Source organism: Mus caroli, unplaced genomic scaffold (genome assembly GCF_978045245.1).
Source record: "Mus caroli unplaced genomic scaffold, Mus_caroli_1 scaffold_4, whole genome shotgun sequence".
Lineage (NCBI taxonomy): Eukaryota > Metazoa > Chordata > Mammalia > Rodentia > Muridae > Mus > Mus caroli.
The window spans coordinates 48,024,421-48,043,658 of record NW_028227259.1 but is presented as its reverse complement, the minus strand read 5'-3'; the positions used below and the strand labels follow the sequence as shown (position 1 = coordinate 48,043,658).

The window sequence follows — 19,238 nt, the reverse complement described above, 5'->3', positions numbered from 1 at the left end:
AGGACTGACTGCATTCTTTAAACAGGCTAAAAGAGTCTGGAGAGAAGGCAGGAAAAGGAACTTCGCGGCCTGAGGATCTGCAGCTCATAGGCCGCCTGCAGACACGGCTGAAGGAGAGAGAAGACATCATCCGGCAGCTAACGGTGAGGCCTAGGCTGCGATAGGGAGATACTGGCCAGCACTCACAGTCAGGGTGCTGGCTTTGAACCTGACATTTCTATAGCTGCCTAAAAATTGTCTGTCGATCCTTCATTATTTCCTCCTATTACTAAGAAGTACTCATACCAAAGACACTGGCAAAGAAAAAAAAAAAAAGCCATCCTATTCCCAAGTTTAACAGCACTTGTTTGATGTTGATTCTATTTTTCATCCTACAAAATCTGATAAAAATCTGTTTACTTACCTTGGAATTTTAATAGAATTATTCAACTTTACCATTGTTGATCGTCCTTTTGTAAGATCAACCATTCATTTTCTAGTTAGCAAAGCCGTTCCCTAGACCCCTTGAAGAAGTATTTCCAACGCCTTTAATTCTGTACCTCAAAGCCATCAAGACTTGATGCTCTTCCTTAGGGGTCTCTCTCCCCTTGGTCTGTCTTTGACTCACAGAATTATATTAATAAGGAATAACTGCTCCTTTGGTAAGTACTGGAAGATACTGTCTTTTTTAAAATGTATTTGTATTTAAGGGTGTGTGTGTGTGTGTGTGTGTGTGTACCACAAGTATGCAGGTGCCTTTGGAGGCCCAAATATGTTGTCCGATCCCCTTGAGCTGGAGAGTTACAAGCAGTTATGAACTGCACTAGGAATTCAACCTGGGTCTTCTGGAGAGCAGTAAGCGCTATTAACAGCCATGCTAGCGCCAGACCCAGTTATGATTATCTTTAAACAAATAACTCCTCGGATTAAGAGCACCTGCTGCTCTTGCAGAGGGTCCAGGTTCAGTTCCTGGCCCCCACATGGTGGTTCAGTCCTTAGCACCACACAAATCAAATGTGGTAGCACATGCTTGAAATCCCGGCACTTAGGATGTCAGAATCAGATCAGACGTTCAAGGCTATGCTCGCTCATCCTTGGCTAAATGGTGTGTTTGAGGCCAGCTTGGAATACCTGAGACCCTGTTTCAAACAAAGGCAAGGGAGAGAAAGGTTGAAATGTTTGAATATGGGAAGAGGTTTTTTTTTTTGTTTGTTTTTTTGTTTTTTTTTTTTTTGATTCATTATTTTAACTTTTGTACTAGCTTTTCCTTTTAGGTGCTCAGTATAGTTAGATGTTTTCACTTGCTAAGGCACTGTGCCCTTTCCTTTGCTGGTAATATGAGGTGCCAGAGGGGAAGGTACTTCCTAGGGGCTCCAGTGATGCCCTGCTTGGATGCCACTCACCTACCCTCCTCCAGGGCTTTCTCTTCTTCTGTCCTGCCACCATTTAGACAAAGCCAGTGGTCCATGCCTAAGCTCTTTAAAACCTTTGGTTTTCCAGGAAGAGAGAAGATTTCATTACGCAGCCTTCCCTAGTGCAGTGTCCCATCGGAATCGGTCCTTCTCTTTCAATCCTCACCCAGGATACTTGACCCCTTCCATGAAGGTAAATTAATTTTAGCACATCATAAATCTGTACATCTGTCCTTCTGAAAGCCGCGGCAGCACATTGATGGGCTGGTGGGACAGTTGCTGGGAAAACCCAGAAGTAGTCTACAGCACTAGCAAACAGTACTGAGAGAGTACGTTCTGACTTGACCCTTATGGCTGTTAGTATTCCCTCCATCTAGATGACGGGAGAGACTATCCCACTTCCCTTTATTTCTCCATAATACTTGTGGACTTCATAATGACTCTCTCCTCTCCTATCACCAGACCCCTAAAGTTGAAAAGAACCGGTATTTCATAGCTCACAAAGTAACAAACCAAGACTGAATTGAATGAACCTGATAATAAAGATGGGAGAAAAAAAATGGCTTGAAGGGCAGGGAACATAGCTCAGTGGAAGAACAATTGTCTGCAAGCTTGAAGCCTTGGATCCCGTTCCCAGGACTGCAATAAAATTAATTTAAAAAAAAATGACAGCAATTGAGACATGGTCTCACTCTGTAGCCCTGGCTGGTCTAGAACTTACAGTGTAAATCAGGCGAGGCTTGCACTCAGAGATCTGCCTGCATCTGCTTCCTGAGTGTTGCTATGAAAGGTGTGTGATGATATACCTGTCCCTGCCACCCCCAATATTAACACAATATTTTAGTATAGAAGTAGGATTGTTCCTTCTTTCCCTTGTTTGGGTTGGGTGAGCCTATTGGCATTGGCCTATTTGCATTTATTCTGGGGTAAGCACTAACACCTTTCCTCTAACACAAACAGAAAAAGAAGGTGGAGGAAGTGCCCAGCCGAGTGGTCAGCGTGCCAAACCTTGCCTCCTATGCGAAGAACTTTCTGAGCGGAGACCTGAGCTCCAGGATCAATGCCCCTCCCATAACTAAGTCACCCAGCCTGGACCCGAGCCCCAGCTGTGGCCAGCCTTACAAGCCCACCCAGTTACTAGATGGGAAAACTGCCTCAAGGTGTGTGTGTCGGCAGGCAAAGGTGTCTCTCCAAAGACAGGAAAGAAACTGGAGTCTCCTTAGGCACCTACTAAGGCATCTGACATATGATCTAAAAGTAGGAGTCCAGCCTTGGAAACAGCCTAGCCAAATGGGACCACTGATGATAGAAAGTGTGTTCTTGAGAATTTTGGTGCTGACTGTAAAAGGACTAATTTTTATGGCATCACTTAAGATCTGTATCTAAAAATCCACTTTTCTTGGCTGTGTGGCCTTGGGCAGGTGACCTCTAAAGTCTCCTGTATTACTGTCTCAGTCAGGGTTTCTATCCCTGCACAAACATCATGACCAAGAAGCAAGTTGGGGAGGAAAGGGTTTATTCAGCTTACTCTTCCATACTGTTGTTCATCACCAAGGAAGTCAGGACTGGAACTCAAGGTCAGGAAGCAGGAGCTGATGCAGAGGCCATGGAGGGATGTTCTTTACTGGCTTGCTTCCCCTGGCTTGCTCAGCCTGCTCTCCTATAGAACCAAGATTACCAGCCCAGAGATGGCACCACCCACAAGGGGACCTCCCCCCTTGATCACTAATTGAGAAAATGCCTTACAGTTGGATCTCGTGGAAGCATTTTCTCAACTGACGTTCCTTTCTCTGTGATACTCCTAACTCCAGCTGTGTCAAGTTGACACAAAACTAGCCAGTACAATTACTATCTTTAAAATGCATACAGTAGCTACCTGATCAGACTGGTGTGACTAAAGGAACTAACCTTTAAGATATCCCTACCCTCAGACCTGACACAGAAGTGTGTGTCATAGCTAGGGCTACTTTTCAGTGTGACTTGGCATTATTGAAGCAGTTAGAGCTTCCCCTGGAAAGATGGTACAGTATTGGTTTTTACTGAATAAGTTTCATAGTTTCATGTAAAAATTTTCTTTGTTTTTAAGGACCCAAGATGGCGAACTAGCCCAACCCAAAGAAGCCCCACAGAAGCAAGGCTCTCCGCATCAGGAATGGTTTACCAAGTACTTTTCATTCTAGACTGTCCTGTGGGATCTGTTTGAAGGAGGACATTAGAAAATCATTTCAACCATCTGAAGGAATAAATTAAAACCACCCAACCTGGTAACTAGCTGGGGGAGTGACTTACATGCGATGGATAGCTAAAACAAAGTGTGGCACTAACATTTCAGCTTCATTGTGACACCTGCTTATGTAAGAATGCCTATAGTTAAAGATGAAACAAGCCAGTTCTTAGGAAGCACCCATAGGAAATGATATTAACCTCTGATGACCAAATTACCCATTGTACTCCTAGTGCCTGTAATGTCATACTTCACTTGTGAGATATCAGACTTGTGACTGCCATGGTCTGCTTTAAAAATATTTTTTCCTTGGTCATCTCCACTCAAAGCTATGATTACATATATATGCATATGTACATATGCATATGTATATATAATTCCAAATGCACATCTAACCTCAAAATGAAGAGGAATAAAAGTTCAATATAGGCAAGCCAATGAGAACAGAACACCAAACCTACCAGGAATGGACTGCAGCATGCTTGGATTGCATGTTTTGATTTCCAAGGTCTGGCACAGGCCACAGACTGCAGAGGGACAACACCTACCTCAAACAGCACTTCACAAGATTAAGCAGCATACTATCAAGTCTGACTTGGAATGCTCGGTGAACAACTGTGCCTCCTATTATACATCTCAGCTTCGATGACCATTATGCTAAGTCTTTGCAAAGGTTTCTAGACTGTCTGTTCTCTGATGTCAACCGTTGTTGGACCCATTCTTTGCATCTGTGTTATCAGCCTCAGATGTAAGTATGGCTTTCCCACTGCATGGACTCCCAGGAGAGCAGGGAACTGCCCATGGTGCTGAAGCTGCACTCTGTCTTACCCTTTGACACAACTTTTAGTGGGTAGACTTTTCTTCTCTCTGGTGCTGGCCCAGCAAGTGGCCTATCAACAGATGTCAATTCTATGCATTGTCAAATTTTTGCTCTTTGAATAATAAAACTCTGAACTGGACAATAAAAATGTCTTTGCCTCCACACTACCACCACCTGGCTTATTAATCATTTTCAAATTTTAAAGTCTCTTTTCTGTTGTTGTTGTTGGTAGTTCTACATATAGAACCCAGGACCTGGGGCATGCTAGGCCAGTGCTCTACTACTGAACTGCCTTGCCCATGAGAATCCACTTTTTTGTTGGTGTTTGGAGACAGAATCTCACTATGTCCAGAACTCACTATATAATAAGACCATGATGGCCTCAAAGATTTTCCCATCTCTGCCCCTGACCCAAGTGTACCATACCCAGCTAGAACCCACACTGTATGTGTCCTAAAAGATTGGTGCTCATGGGTCTTTCTCCATTTTGAATGCAACCATTTGTCACCATATTTGGAATGGATGGCACATGACTTTTCAGTGCTAACTTTTTGTCCTTCCTGCATAAGCTGAAGACACTGGAGTGTTGAGGCTGTTACACTAAAACTTTAATGATGGAGAGAGTATACAGACAAAAGAAATGCATTACTTGTGGGTAAGAAACCAAGATGAAAGTGGGGAAGCATTCTTCATGTCTCCACTATGGGGACTCGTGCACAACAGAGCTGCCTCTTTGCAAGGGCATTAATGCCACTCATGAGCAAGCAGCCTTTATTGCTTTATCACCTCCTAACAATTGGGACCACAAGTGCTTAAGCGTGCATAGCAGTGGTATAGCACGTGGTTAGCATGTGCAAGGTCCTGAGTTCAATCACCAGTAAGACTTAAAAAAAATGTTTGCATATTTTCAGATTCATGAATATACACGAGTTATCTTAAACATGGGACCAAAATCTAAACATATTCCCTTACATTTCTATATCCACCTTATTTTCTTGGTAAACCTTCATTTTTACTCAATGCATCAAGTATGCAAGTTTCCCCTTTCAGTGTCAGGTCATTGTTGGAAAAGTTTAGATCTGGGAGCATTTGGAGTTTTGGATAGGAAATGCCCACTCTTGTTTGCCATAAGTTCCAATGTTTGCCAATAAGCAGAGAGCACTGTGCGATACAGGTGGTTGTGCCTTTTCTGATCTGGGCATTTCTCAGCATTGTAATTCTTGGTAAGGCACAAGACTGCTTTTCTGCCGCCTTCTGCATTTCCTTGCTGCTGACAAAAAAGACCTCAGAGTTTATTATGGTTCAAGATTTTGGTGGTTCAGTCCACCATGGCTGGGAAGGACAGCGCTGAAGCAGTTGGTCACAGTGTCCAGATGGGAGGCAGAGAGCAAAGAATAATGATGCCTAGCTCATGTTTTATTCAGTATTGGACCCCAGCCCTTAGGATGCTGCTGCCCACATACCTCAACCAACATAAACTTCTTCGAAGACGTGCTAAGAGGTCTGTCTCCTAGGTGGGACTAGATTCTGTCAAGTTGATATTAACCAAAGGGGGCCAAGGTCACAGTCACTCATTTCATCCAGCAGGATGTCTGGTGGTTTGAACGACACGGTGACTTGGTTTTGAGTGTATATGTGCCCCAATGAGAATTATAAGTGATTTGTCTCACCTTATCATTGTTTCAGGTGACTCTGAGGTTTGGTGTTCTGAGCCTGTTTAACCTCAGCAGAGTAACTGGAGCACTGCTGGGTCAGCTTCTGGACACTGGCAGGTGTGTGCTATCTGTGTAAGGATAGTTCTGCAGTGTGGACTAGGGTGACTGACTGCTCCTGACCAGACTGTCCACTAGAGGATTCCAGAAACAGACCTGACTACTGTAGCACCCATGCTAGGCAAACTAATACCCAGGACTGGCACAAGCAATGGTAGTGTCTGGAACTGTACTTCATACAGCAGCACTTTAGAAAGCAAAGCTGAGTAGGAGTCTTCAGCTGAAAACCAACAATCAGGGATGTCGACAGTCAGATAAAGAAGCTAAGTTCATGTGTAGAAACTACGGAAGTGAACGTCCCATCTGATCTGTTGCCAAAGATGATCACAAGCACAATTGCAGGACAGACAAATACAGTTGCGGAGGAAGGAGCAGAGTGGAGACAGAATAAGGAGCTGGAAAAGATCAAGGTAAATGTTTAAGACAGAATTTGGGTGAGGTACAGGGAAGGAGCCAAGGAAGACGGTTGCAAGTGGCAGAAATCACCTGAGTGCTTCATCCTAGAGAAGGCAACGGGTCTGGGAGCCATGCATATGGAAAGGCTGGTCTTACTCAGGTAGGCAACTGAAACAAGCAGGAAACTTCCTTGAATCCATTAGGTTACACATAGGAGCAGCAAGCCAACGGAAACCCCCGAAAGACATGCAGCTTGGAATGTCTGTGTTCAACAGCCAGCAAAGTGCCACTTAGGAGGAGAGAGATGGGGCTGGGGGATGGTTCTGTAAGTAAGGCACGTGTGTGTGACTGAAGCCCTGAGTTCATGTGGTTGTACCAGGATAAAAAGCTGAGCAGAGGAGCTTAATCCTAGGGCTTGGAAGTAGGAGAGAGGCAGGAAGATCACTGCGGTTTGCCAGCTAGTCTTGGCCAGTAAACAAGGACAAACTCAGTGAGAAACTGAGTCTCAAAAGGTAATCTGAAAATAGCCCCCACCTGGATCTCTAATGTCTAACACACATGGATCTTTGACCTTCACAAAAACACACATGTACCCCTCCCCAAACATGTTCACAGATATACTATACACACACAAACTGACAAAATGGGAAAATTATTTTAACCTAACCATTGAATTCAATTTAAAATAAACAATAACTTGTATATATACCAACTTAAAAAATATTTTCACTAAGCACCAAGAATGATTTCAGTATTTTCACCATCCTCCTCATTATTGAAAAACCAGCCAAAATGTAAGCAGTTTATTTAGGTTTTAGCCAAGAAATCCAAAACCAGCCAAGCTGTCAATCAGAACTTCAGAAAATGCATGGGTTTTAATTAAGTGTTTTGTTTGTTTGTTTGTTTTGTTTTGGTTTTTTTTTTTTTTTTTTTTTTTTGACGGAGGTAGAGGGGACGGGGGCAGATCTCATGTAATCTACAACAGCTTCAAACTTGCTATGTAGCTGAAGGTGAGGCTACAGTTTGAGTCTCCTTCCTCTACCTCCCAAATGCCACCATGCCAGCCTAAATTTTTCAACACTGTTTTATTTTTATATTCTAATTCCTTAATTAGAACCTGATGGCCTCAGACTGGTTTTAATTGTTCCAGGAACTAAATATCATACAGTCAAGCATACACATGAAACTAGTAAGACCTTGCGTAATCAAGGAAGTCCCTAACTCCAACAGGCATTCAATAGAGCAACTAACATAGTCACTACTTATAAAGCATATGTAGAATTTAAGAAAGTTGACAAAATTAAAAACAAAACCCTGTGCCCTGAGATGAGGCGCAGCAAAGGGGCACACTGAAGCTCCAGAGACCAGATGGCAGTGCCCAGCCTAGGCCGGCAGTGAGTGGATGGTAATGCTTATGACCTTGGGCTAAGGCTCCAGAAACCAAAATGGACAAAGCCAAGCTGGAGATGCACTGACTATTCAAGAGGTATGGAGTATTTGTTTTGGGTAAAGAAAGGTGCTTGGCCTTGAGGGGTGGGGGTACAAAAAAAACAAAAAACAAGCAAATAAAACTCAGAGACAAAGAGACAATCCAAGCAGGCTTTTGGCCTCATACCTCACCCGAGCCTTCCCTGGGACTCCATTCCTTACCCTGACCAGCACAGCCCAGCCCAAGAGCACTCAGCATGCCATATTCCTCATGTGTGTGCCCTCAAGGCAGAGTGAGTAAGGACTCAGAGAATGAAACTTAGCCCAGACAAAAACCCACCCAGCATTAAGGTAAGTATCCTCCATTAGCAGCAGATTCTAACCTCTTCTGAGCCACCTGTGAAATATGCTCGCCCTGTGCCGCCCTAGAAGCATCACACTGCAGTGCCAGATTCCTCAAGAGGTAGCTCACAGTTTTGGAACAGCACATTTACATATCTGTCTACACTACCTACTACTAGTGTAGCCTATTAAGGCTGATAACCAAACTGTACATCCCCTGGCTTCTCAAACTACTAAACACTGTTTCCTTCAGGTTTTTCACCAAATTCATAGCTTAAGAAAAAAAGGGGAGATGAAGCCATAAAATGTTGTCAAAACAAATGGCAAAGGCCAAATAAGAAATGTGTGTGAGTACTCTAACAGTCTAAAGATTAAACAGTGCTAAAGATTGATACAAACAACAACAACAAAAAACAAAACCAAACTTTACTTTATCAAAGATAGAGATATTTTATAAAGTATTCAGGAGTTTAGAGTACTAGAGGAGCTGAGGCAGGGGATCATAGATTCAAGGCCCATCCCGGCTTCATACTGAAACCCTACCTTATAAATAGGGACAGAAACTGATACAAACTCATTATCCAACAGAGTCCTTCCAATACACCAGGTCTGTAAGGAAACGTGTCTGCCAAGACTGCAAGGCTGCACCACAGGCAGGAGTGCTTAGGTCTGCTTCAGAGGTGCAGGAATGTTGGCAGACGCCTGCTCGAGGAAGGCCAAGGATCCCTGAGGCATGTCAGCCGGCTTCTTGTGCTGCACATTGATGTCTTCCAGCACCTGCTGCCAATGCCTCAGCTTTGTCAAGTGCTTCTGGACCAGCGCATCCTTCCGCTGCAGTTCACTCCTTAGTTCTGAGACATCCTACAGATGAAAGTGGTAAGGGGGAGAGATAAAGTGAGGAGGTCAGCCATCTCAAAACACGAGCAAATGAGGAAAGGTCCCCCTTAGTCAGGAACACTAAGGAGGACCCTGGGGGCACACGCCTGTAAGCCTAGCTACTTCAGAAGTGGAGGCAGAATCGTGAATTTTAAGGCCAGAGTGAGTTCAATAATAGCTTGGGTAATGCAGGGAGACCTTGTCTCAAAAATCAAGCAAGAAGAGGAAGAGGAGAAAGAGGAAGAAGAAGAAGAAAAAGGGGAGGACATATAGTTCAACTAAAATAAAAAAATAAACATACTGTTAAAGATTCATCATTTTTGCAGGTAAGAACGCTGACTGTTCTTCCAAAGATCCTGAGTTCAAATTCCAGCAACCACATGGTGGCTCACAACCACCCGTAATGAGATCTGACACCCTCTTCTGGTGCATCTGAAGTCAGCTACAGTGTACTTATGTAAAATAATAAATAAATCTTTGGGCGGGAGCAAGCAGGGACTAAGAGAGCAGGGTCAACAGGAGCGAGCAGAGGTCCTAAAAATTCAATTCCCAACAACCACATGAAGGCTCACAACCATCTGCATAGCTACAGTGTATTCACATATATAAAATAAATAAGTCAATCTTTAAGAAAAATCATTTTTGTAACTGCATGTCTCCTACTAGTCTAGGTACAGTACTAATAGGAGATGCCTGGCTACATAGATACAATCATTTGGCTTGCAATATAGAATGTACGCAGATACGAAGTAAAAAATTAAATGCTTAGATGTGAGTTAAAGGTCAACTAATGACAACATGGGGATGGGGAGGAGGAAAAGGAACCAAAATGGGTAAATGTCAATGATGGTTGGGAATGATTAAAGAGAAGTGATTTAAAACTGCTCATGCTTGAATACTCTGGAACTTGTACAAATAAAGAGGGCGCAAGCTATTCAGAGCCATCTGTTTGAAAAACATGGTGGTCAGGCTCATTTTTGCTGACTCCACACATCCACCATTCAGACCAGAACCCTGCTGGGGTTCTGACCTCCAGCAATTTCCTTTCTTTCTTCTTCTGCTTTAAAAAAAAAAAAAATCAACAGAATCACACAATATGGCCTGGAACTTGCTATGCAGACCAAGATTGGTTTTGAACTTAAAAGAGATCTGCCTGCCTGTGTCTCCTGAGAACTGGGATTAAAGACATTCGCCACCATGTCTGGCTACAATATTTATTTTCTACTCTGTAAAGTAAATAGACCATTTCCTATGCGCAAAGTACCATGTAAAGCAATTTGGAAACACAGTTACAATTCCTGTTCAAATTAACTTTTACTCTATACTGGTGGTTTCCTAACTTTTCTCAGGAGGCAAAGCCTGCTCATTAAGAAAACTTTTCCAGGACAGCCAGTGTGTGAAATGAGTAGGCAGGGCTGTCTGCAGCTCTGCTCCCTCTCCAATGACCACCTTGTGTCCAGGATGTCCTAAATGCTGGCACCCTCATCAGACCCATAAAGACCTACAACTCACAGGATGAGGGTTTATCTTGTTTAAAGACAGTGGAATCCAAATGATACTTGTTCTTAAAAGTTGAGGGAAAGTCAAATTCGTACCTCTTTGATAACTTGATCTGGTTTCTGGACAGATAACTGCAACCTTTTTTGTAAGAAAAAACATTCTGTCTGTCTTGCAATGTCCAAAAACTTCTGGATACACTGATCAACACCTTAAGAAAAAATAAAGAGAGAGAGACCCAAAAGTTTATATATACGCAAGATATATATATATATATATATATATATATATATATATATATTACACCCACCTAAATGAATAGTTAAAATATTAAAACAGCACTTTCTCATAGACATAATTTGGGATTTTAATCTGGATGACAGCGATAATAACCATCTTCAAGTTCCCATGTAAAACTAGCATGAAATAGGTAATTCATTTTTTCTCAGGTCAGAGACTTTACACAACACAGAAGTTGTTAAGTCTTCCGAAGAAACACAATCCAGACTCTCAGCAGATTAGGACAATTTCCACTACAAAAAAGTTACGAGGCACTGGACATAACAATACGCATAACAGGGAGAACCATGGTACACTCCTTTAATCCCAGCACTCTAGAGGCAGACACAAATCTCTGTGAGTTTGAGGCCAGCCTAGTTTACAGAGTGAGTTCCAGGACAGCGAAGTCTACACACAGAAATGCTGTCTTGAAAAATCAAAGAAAAAATATGCATAAAACTTATATTTCTGTCAGAGCTAATGAAAAAGAAAACCAACAAAATTTGTGGGTTAATAAACAGCATTCATTAGTTTTACATCGTTGTACTCATATGAAAAGCTCATTTTAAGCAATTTATAAGGACTCAGAAAACATGTCAGCTAGTGAACCAAACAGAGAGCCAGCAATTTATGGGGACTCTGCACACATCTTACTCCCTGGAAATGTTCCAAGATACATGCAGGGCTAAACGCACAGATATAAAGTCAACAACAGACATCTTGCTGATGACAAGAACACAGTGTGCAAAGAAGTTGGAACTCTTACCAGTTCGAATTTCTTCCTGATCAGTCCCATTGACATAATCCTGACTCACAAGGGAAGCAAAGCAAGCCTGAGTGAAGGAAACAAAAATGTCATATACACAGCAGCTATTAGGAACAGGAAAGGGCTTCTCCTGAGGCCACTCAATAAATGGACACTTTTTGCACCTGTACTTGATTAGACATCAGGCCAGCGTAGGCACCAGGTAAAGCAAATCCCAGCTGGTTTGGCACCTGAGACACTGGTATTTGCTGGCCTCATCACATGGTCTTACGCCTGCCACCCGCCTCTTCCTCGCTGTCTTATTCCACACCTGGATTGCCTTTCAACCCCACCACGGCCACGCCACTCTGGCTGACCCTTACATGAATTGTATATATTCCTATGTCAAGATGTTATCTGTCTGCTCTTTCTAAATGGTAACTCCTGTTCATGCTCTACAGTGGAGCCTGGCAAGCTTTTCAGAAAAGTAACTGATGTTACTATCCACTCTTCAGCCACTGTTACTTGACTTCTCCCAACAGCTCTGCCTGTGTGATTCAGCACTAAGTACTTGGGATACCATTTGGCATTTAATAACTAACAGCTGTCTGTAAAATAAATGGTGTCGCGTGGATAACCAAATCCCAAAGAGGGAGTTTTGAAAGGGTGCCAACTGAGCTGTACGTGTGAGTGCGCCCCAGGGGCACAAGCAGCCCTCAGAAAGACAAGCATGACGGCAGCTGACAGAGGAACACAGTCTGAGAACAGACCCTGACAGCCTTGAGCAAGCACCGAAAACTAAACACAAAGACACAGAACCAAATTTAGGTTCCGAACACAAGTCAAAACTACACCCAAAGTTCCTCTCAGAGGCAATGAATCCTCCTGGCTAGCTCCAGATCTGATGGATAGAAACAGTCACAAGGATTTCCCACTCCTGTAACAGCTCGACCAACCAGACTGCCTATTCTGTGTACGGTAAAAGTTAAGTCTTGTTGGACTTTGGGGGCGTGAGCATGATGTGCAGATTTCAGAAAACCTATGGCCCACAAAGCTGGGGGTGGGGGGGCTTCAACCGCAGTAGGCCATGCAGACTTTAAAAAAAAAAAAAACCACAAACCTAACTGCAAGGCAGGCAGTGGTGCTGCACTTGTTCAATTCCAGCACTAGGGAGGCAGAGACAGGTATGTGTTCAAAGTCAGCCTGGTCTACAGCGCTTGTTCCAAGAGAGCCAGGGCTACACTGAGAACTTGTCTCAAAAAAACAAAACAAAAAGACAAAAACTAACTTCAGAAACTTTAGTTCCTGCTACACCTCCCAGCCCCCCCCCCTTTGAAAAACATTTAAAGCATGGACCTTTATGGACAGTCAGTCTCACGGATGTAAAAACAACGCGTGCCCTTCTATTAAAAGCCCAGTATTTTAGGACTGGTGCGATGGCTAATCCGGTAAAGATGTTTGCCACCACACCTGAATTCCATCCCTGCATCCAAGAGTGTAAGGACCCAAGCGTTCTACCAAGGTTTCCTCCCACAGTAAGAACTCAACTTATGCCAACAAAGAGCATTTACCAACAAAGAGCATTTACCAAATGAATAGAAAGCGAAAGCCAGAGACGTCAAGGGGTAGCACCCAAACAAAAAAGCTAACAGGTAGGCAGGTGCCAGGGACCATTGGAAGGCTTACACAGAACACAAGAGAAAAACAGGAAAAGCGTCCAGCATGTGACCTGGAAACTCAAAGGACCTCAGCCGAGTGGGCCCGCTCCAGGGAAGACCAGATCCTACTAGACCCGCAGGGGATCAAACGAGCCCCGAGGAGGATGGGAGTTGAGCGAACTTCAAGGCCACGGTCTCCAGAAATGTCGCAGTTGCGGGGGCAGACCTGAGACCACCGGCCACAGGTAGTACCCAATCTACGGCAGGCAACTTCCATTCTCCGGTGCCCCCGCCTCTACTAAACGCAGGGACCGAGAAAGGAGTTAAGCTGCGCGCCTTCCGCACGCCAGTGAGGGCTGCACAGAGACGCCCTCACATCTCGGCTTACCTCGAAGGATGACTCCAACTCGTCCACCAAAGTGCTGTTAGATGGTCTCGGGGCCCCAGGGGCTGCTTGCAGAAGCGACGCCTGGCCTGGGAGCCCGGGCGGCGGCGGCGGAGGACCTGGAGGCTGCCCGGTGAACATCCCTCCCAGGGACGCCGCCATGTCTGCAACGGCGGGCGGAAACGCCGTCGGGCCTGTGTGCGCAGGCGCGGGCAGCCTGATCACGTGACAGGACTGGTCACATGACGGGCAGTTCGCCTATTCGCCGGGAGAAAGGATTTACCATCATCCTTGTTTCTGTGAGGTCTGTCCAATTTATAGCCGACCTGGGTTTACTCTTTTTTGACCTAAATACTAAAGGCTGGGGCTAGTTTAAATCAGTCACTTGCAGAGACCGAACACGGGCGCTGGCCTCCCCGCCACCAGCCAAGCCCTTGGGCTGTCCCTAAAGACCTTAGCCGAATCTTTTCTGCGCACCTTTAGTAAAATGAGGAGTCATCAGTTCATTCTAGGGTGATTAAGGGCTTGAGATGTACCAAATGCCAATCTAGTCACTTGTTCTGGCTGGAACAACACAAGTTCCTTCTAAATTCTGGCGTGAGGTGACATCTTGAAAGCTGCCAGTGTTCCTGGCACTTTTCTAATCGTATATGATAACATCGGAGGGAAAGTGACTGCATCTGTTTTCATAACGGCTTTAATGTTTGCCTGCTCACTAATTCAGAAGCCAAATAGCTTTGATGTCGTCGTTGTTGTTTAATTTTACAACACTTTAAAAAAAAAAAAAAGGAAAATTATCAGCTGACCAAGTTTTCGCCGAAAGGAGATTTCTTTGCCCTAGACAAGAGGGTAGGGAATAAGTGACAGGAAACAGGATGAAGGAGAAGGGAAGGATGGGGTCCTTTGTCACTGGAGGATAAGAGACTGCCTCTAGATAGAGAGGAGACAGATGCGGCATATAGGAAAATGGACGTTTATAATGGTATAAAGGGAACCCCTGTGTTACAATGACGTGTTTTAATTGGACAAGTTAATTAGGTGAGCCAACGGGGACTTTTCATTGCTGGACTTCAATACGATGATATCTGCACCTTGGTAGTCAGCCTCAGCTGAGAAGTGGCCAAATAAGTAAACAACTCGGTGGCTAGCTTTAGGAACACAATCTAACAGTTCTTAGCAAAGCAGAGGAAATGGAGGAGCCGAACAAGGCTTGCCAGAGCCATGCTCAAGTGGACTAGCATCCCTTCAACTTAACTGAGTCATTCTAGTTTCCAGATAGGCATGTTTAATAATCTAGACATAGTAGTAAATATCCCAAATAGGAAGAAAAACCTCATAAATACATACAACATTATTTGTAGAGATAAGTACTGAGGGAAAATGCTTGGGACTGGACAGCTAAGTGCTCTTTGATGTGGAGGGCCTCTCTAAAGAGATCTCATTTGAATGAAAATTTAAATGGAAGACCTTTCTAGGAAAAAAAAAAAAAAACCCTAAAGAAATACTTTGCCTGGTTAGTCAGGTTTTAGTTATCTATACGCCCAACATCCAGAACTCTGTCTGGCAAATATAAAGAAACACTTGTTGACTGAAAAATAAGCACAGAGGCTTGAGCAGATGGCTGAGCTCGGGCTGGGAAGACTGCATCTCAGCACTAGATTGGCCAGGCTGCAGTGGGCCCATGGCAGATGTAAGTTGAACCAACAAAGATGGCAGTGTTGCTGGTGCAAGTTGTGCTGGCAGTTTCTTGAGTCTGACACTTAACTAACTTGTCTCAACCATGCTCTGAGCACAGACGAGGAGGTGCTGGGGCTATGTATATGTGAGGTGGATACCATCAGAACTGTTCACATTCATTCTGGCATTATCTTGCAACATTGTGACAAAAGAAAGGAGCATGTAGAGATTTCTTCAGAACAGTCATCTGTTGCAGAATATTTGATCACATTGTGAACAGTGAGACTGTGTTTCTAGTTGTTGTGTGGCTCAGGCTTAGCACACCCCTTTAATCCCTCTGGCTGGACATGCCCTTTGGACACACCTTTAATCCTAAATAATGAAGGTAAAAGTTAGTTTGTAAGTGATGTCTAATTGAGAGGCAGACAAATAAATGAATCAGAGAAAGATTTTGACAGAATAGGATGAGAAGAAAGAGGAAAAGGGAAGCTACTTAGGAGAGCAGTGCAGAGAGGGGGAGGGGGAGAGAGAGGCAGTTTACCAGGAGAGTTTTGCACAGGTTGAAGAGAGAACAAGCTAGATAGACACAGGTGAAGACACAATGAGCCAGAGAATGAGAAGGAACCAGAAGAATTGAACAGATTCCTAGAGTTAGTATTAGGCAAAGCAGAACAATTCGGGAGAGGCTGAGAGAAGGAAACCTGAATGAACCAGTCAGCCTAGAGATGAGTTTGAGCCAGAACATCTGAGTTGAACCAGCCAACAGAACTTAGAGCTAGAAAGGGTGCCCCCATACAGCAGCAAGTCTCAGAGGCTAAAAACACTCAAGGCCTAGGTAAGACTGTATGGAGGCTAGAAGCTTCCAGGACTAGGCCTAGGTTAGCAGATGGAGGCAGTAAGCCTTTGAGACAACAGTTCCCTCGGGTGAATAAAAGTTATTTTTACAGCCATCTGCAGCCTCAACAGATGCAAAGCTGTTGGCTAAACTAACAGGTTGCCCTATGAGAGTTGTTGGCTGTTGTTATTTCTATCCTCATAAAACCACTTGGCCTTCCTATGTTGATGTGCATTCATAAGCCTACAGTTGTTCTAGTAGCTGACTTGCCTAATTCTGGGAAATAGAAAGTTAGGTCTGGTCTCCTGATGTAAGCATTGGTTCTGATGCTAAGGTCCTGTTCCTCAGTTGTCTTTTGATCCATCAATAAAGACACCGGCGACCAATGACTGAGGATGGTGGGTGCACTTAGAGTTGCAAAGGTGGATACAGGCAGAATCAGGAGAGCAGGGAAAGAAGCTGGGAGTAACTGTAGGAGATAATGCCAACCAGCCTTGTGAGTTTTTGGTTTTTTGAGTGGTCAATGGCTACTCTATCCAATTATGCCTGTGGTAGCAGAAGAGGTTTAGCAGTGTCCAGTCACCGAGTTAGCAAAGGCATTTTAAGATTAACTGGTGTGTGTGTGTTTTGCCCCAAAGTTCATCTAAGTTGCATATATTTGCATATATTAGTAGTATGTTCCTTTCTACTGTAAAGTAAAATCCTATGGTAATAATGGTTTGTTTAACCATTTACCCATTGCAGAACATTTGGGTTGTATCTAATTTGGGGCTATCACAAATAAAGCTGCCACAAAATTATTGTATAAGTTTTTTTTTTCCCCCAACAAAGTCCAACTGCTGTGTTCTCCCCTCTGACTGGGTTTGTTTTTCTGAGGTAGGGCTTCACTCTGCTGCCCAGGAAGACCTGAATCTAGCAGTCTTGCCTCTACCCGCCGAGTGCTGAGATTACAGGTATACATCATCATGCTGAAAGGAGTAAACTGACCTGAGTCAGGCTGATGCCATGACAGGCTATAAAGTAGCCGTTCAGGATGTTGCCTGTAGCCATTCTGGGCCATTTTAGCAACTTCTGCCAAGTTGGGGAGGATTCAGGGCTGGTTGTCCATTCCAATAATCCCATCACCTTTTAAAGGAATAAACAGCCCATCTTTAAAGTTGGCTGTTCCAAGGAGATGACCTTCCATCTGCCCATCATTGACCAGGTAAAAGCTGTAGTTTATGAAGCCTTCGGTCACCCAGACCAGGTGCCTTGTATTTAGTGGAAAGACCCCCTGTTTGGATGGAATGGTTTGCTACCAGCTGCACCCTGGGGGTCAGCCTTACTTCCTCCCGTTCTCCACCCCATACCCCAGAGAGATGACTCAGCTTCTTATTACTCTGACCAGACCACCACCCAACCCCTCAGATCCCCTGGAGAGACAGTTTATGACCTATTTACCTTTTGCCAGTAATGACCTGTATAACTGGAAGATGCAACCCCCTCCACCCCCATTTTCAGAAAGGCTATCAGCTCTTCCAGCCCTTCTAGACTCAGTCATGCTGACTCACTGGCCCATCTGGGGTGACTATCAGTAACTGCTTCAGATCCTCTTTACCATAGAAGAAAGGGAAAGGATTGTGGTTGCCATACAGAAGTGGGTTCCGGGGCAAACAGGACCCCAACCCAAGTTCAGGCTGATATTGATGCAGCCTTTCCCTTGATTCGACCTGACTTGGATTCTAACCCTGATGGAGGTAAGGAGAAACATTGGGACTACCACCAGATTCTAATGGGGTGCTCCGAGAGGCTGCCAGGTGGCCTACATATTTATCCAAGGTAAGCCAGGTTACCAAAGGAAGGTAGGATTCTAGAAAGACACATAGAGGCCTACAGAACATATACCCCCTTTTTGATCCTAAAGCTAGAGAAAAACCAGTCAACTGTGAATGTGGCTTTTGTTAACCAGACAGTCCCTGACAGTCAGCCAAAACTCCAACACTTGGAGGGGTTTAAAAGCAAACAGTTGTCAGAGCTGGTAGCTATAGCAGAAAAAGTGTACAACAATAGGAAAATCCCCGAGGAGCGACAAAATGGAGGACTGACCAAAATAATATTAGCTGCTGCCAACCAAGACCACAAGGACAATAGGGGATTGAGAGACATGACCCAGAAAAAAGGTAAGTAGGGTACAACTGGTGGGGAATCTCAGGCCCAAGTGACAACTGAAGAAAGACAAATGTGCTTATTGTAAAGAAATGGGCCATTAGGAAAATAAATGCTCCAATAGAAGACCCAAAGTCCTGGAATAAGCAGAAGTCAGTGACTTCTGAGGCAGTGGCAGGGTTCAACCCAGCTCCATGTGCCCTGGGTAACCTGAAGGTGAAAACCAATAGATTTTCTGGTGGACACTGATGCACAACATTCCATTTTAAAACAACCACTGGGACCACTGCCAGATTGACAAACATGGGTACAAAGAACAATGGGCACTAAGCCCTATCCATGGACTACAGGAAGAAAGGTAAACTTGGGAGTGGAACACGTAACTCATTCTTTTGTGATTTTCCCTATGATGGGGAGTGATCTCACCAAAATGGGAGCCCAAATCCATTCTGGCCCAGAGGGAGTGGAAGTGCTGCATAGCAGGGCAGCCATGGCACACGCCTTTAATCCCAGCACTTGGGAGGCAGATTTCTGAGGCCAGCCTGGTCTACAAAGTGAGTTCCAGGACAGCCAGGGCTTTACAGAGAAACCCTGTCTGGGGGGGTGGGGGGGTGGGGAGAATGGCCCTATTTATGTGTTGACCCTGGCTCTAGAAGAATACAAGTTGTTCCTTCAGCCAATACCCTCACCAAGCCGACTGCTCCAGAGTTTCCTGACAGAGAAATCCAATTAGACTAGCCCATCAGAGGGCCCCAATAATACTACAAT

General features: G+C 44.3%; 2 protein-coding genes across 2 annotated transcripts in view; one reads left to right on the top strand and one right to left on the bottom strand.

Moving 5' to 3' along the window:
* The window catches only part of Fam184b (family with sequence similarity 184 member B), a 114,366-nt gene extending 110,313 nt beyond the window's left edge, over window positions 1-4,053 (top strand). Inside the window, exons 13-16 of the mRNA XM_021161949.2 lie at window positions 26-143; window positions 1,480-1,584; window positions 2,352-2,551; window positions 3,478-4,053. Of these exons, the coding sequence (XP_021017608.1) occupies window positions 26-143; window positions 1,480-1,584; window positions 2,352-2,551; window positions 3,478-3,571 (517 nt within the window). The 3' untranslated portion in view covers window positions 3,572-4,053. The remainder of the gene's footprint in view (window positions 1-25; window positions 144-1,479; window positions 1,585-2,351; window positions 2,552-3,477) is intronic.
* Window positions 4,054-8,782: 4,729 nt separating this feature from the next.
* Med28 (mediator complex subunit 28) lies at window positions 8,783-14,011 on the bottom strand. The gene is made up of 4 exons (XM_021161953.3): window positions 13,817-14,011; window positions 11,792-11,858; window positions 10,845-10,957; window positions 8,783-9,234 (listed from the first exon to the last, which is right to left on the bottom strand). Exons 1-4 carry the CDS (start codon window positions 13,973-13,975, stop codon window positions 9,037-9,039), a joined length of 537 nt encoding a protein of 178 aa, XP_021017612.1. The 5' UTR covers window positions 13,976-14,011; the 3' UTR covers window positions 8,783-9,036.
* Window positions 14,012-19,238: the final 5,227 nt, after the last annotated feature.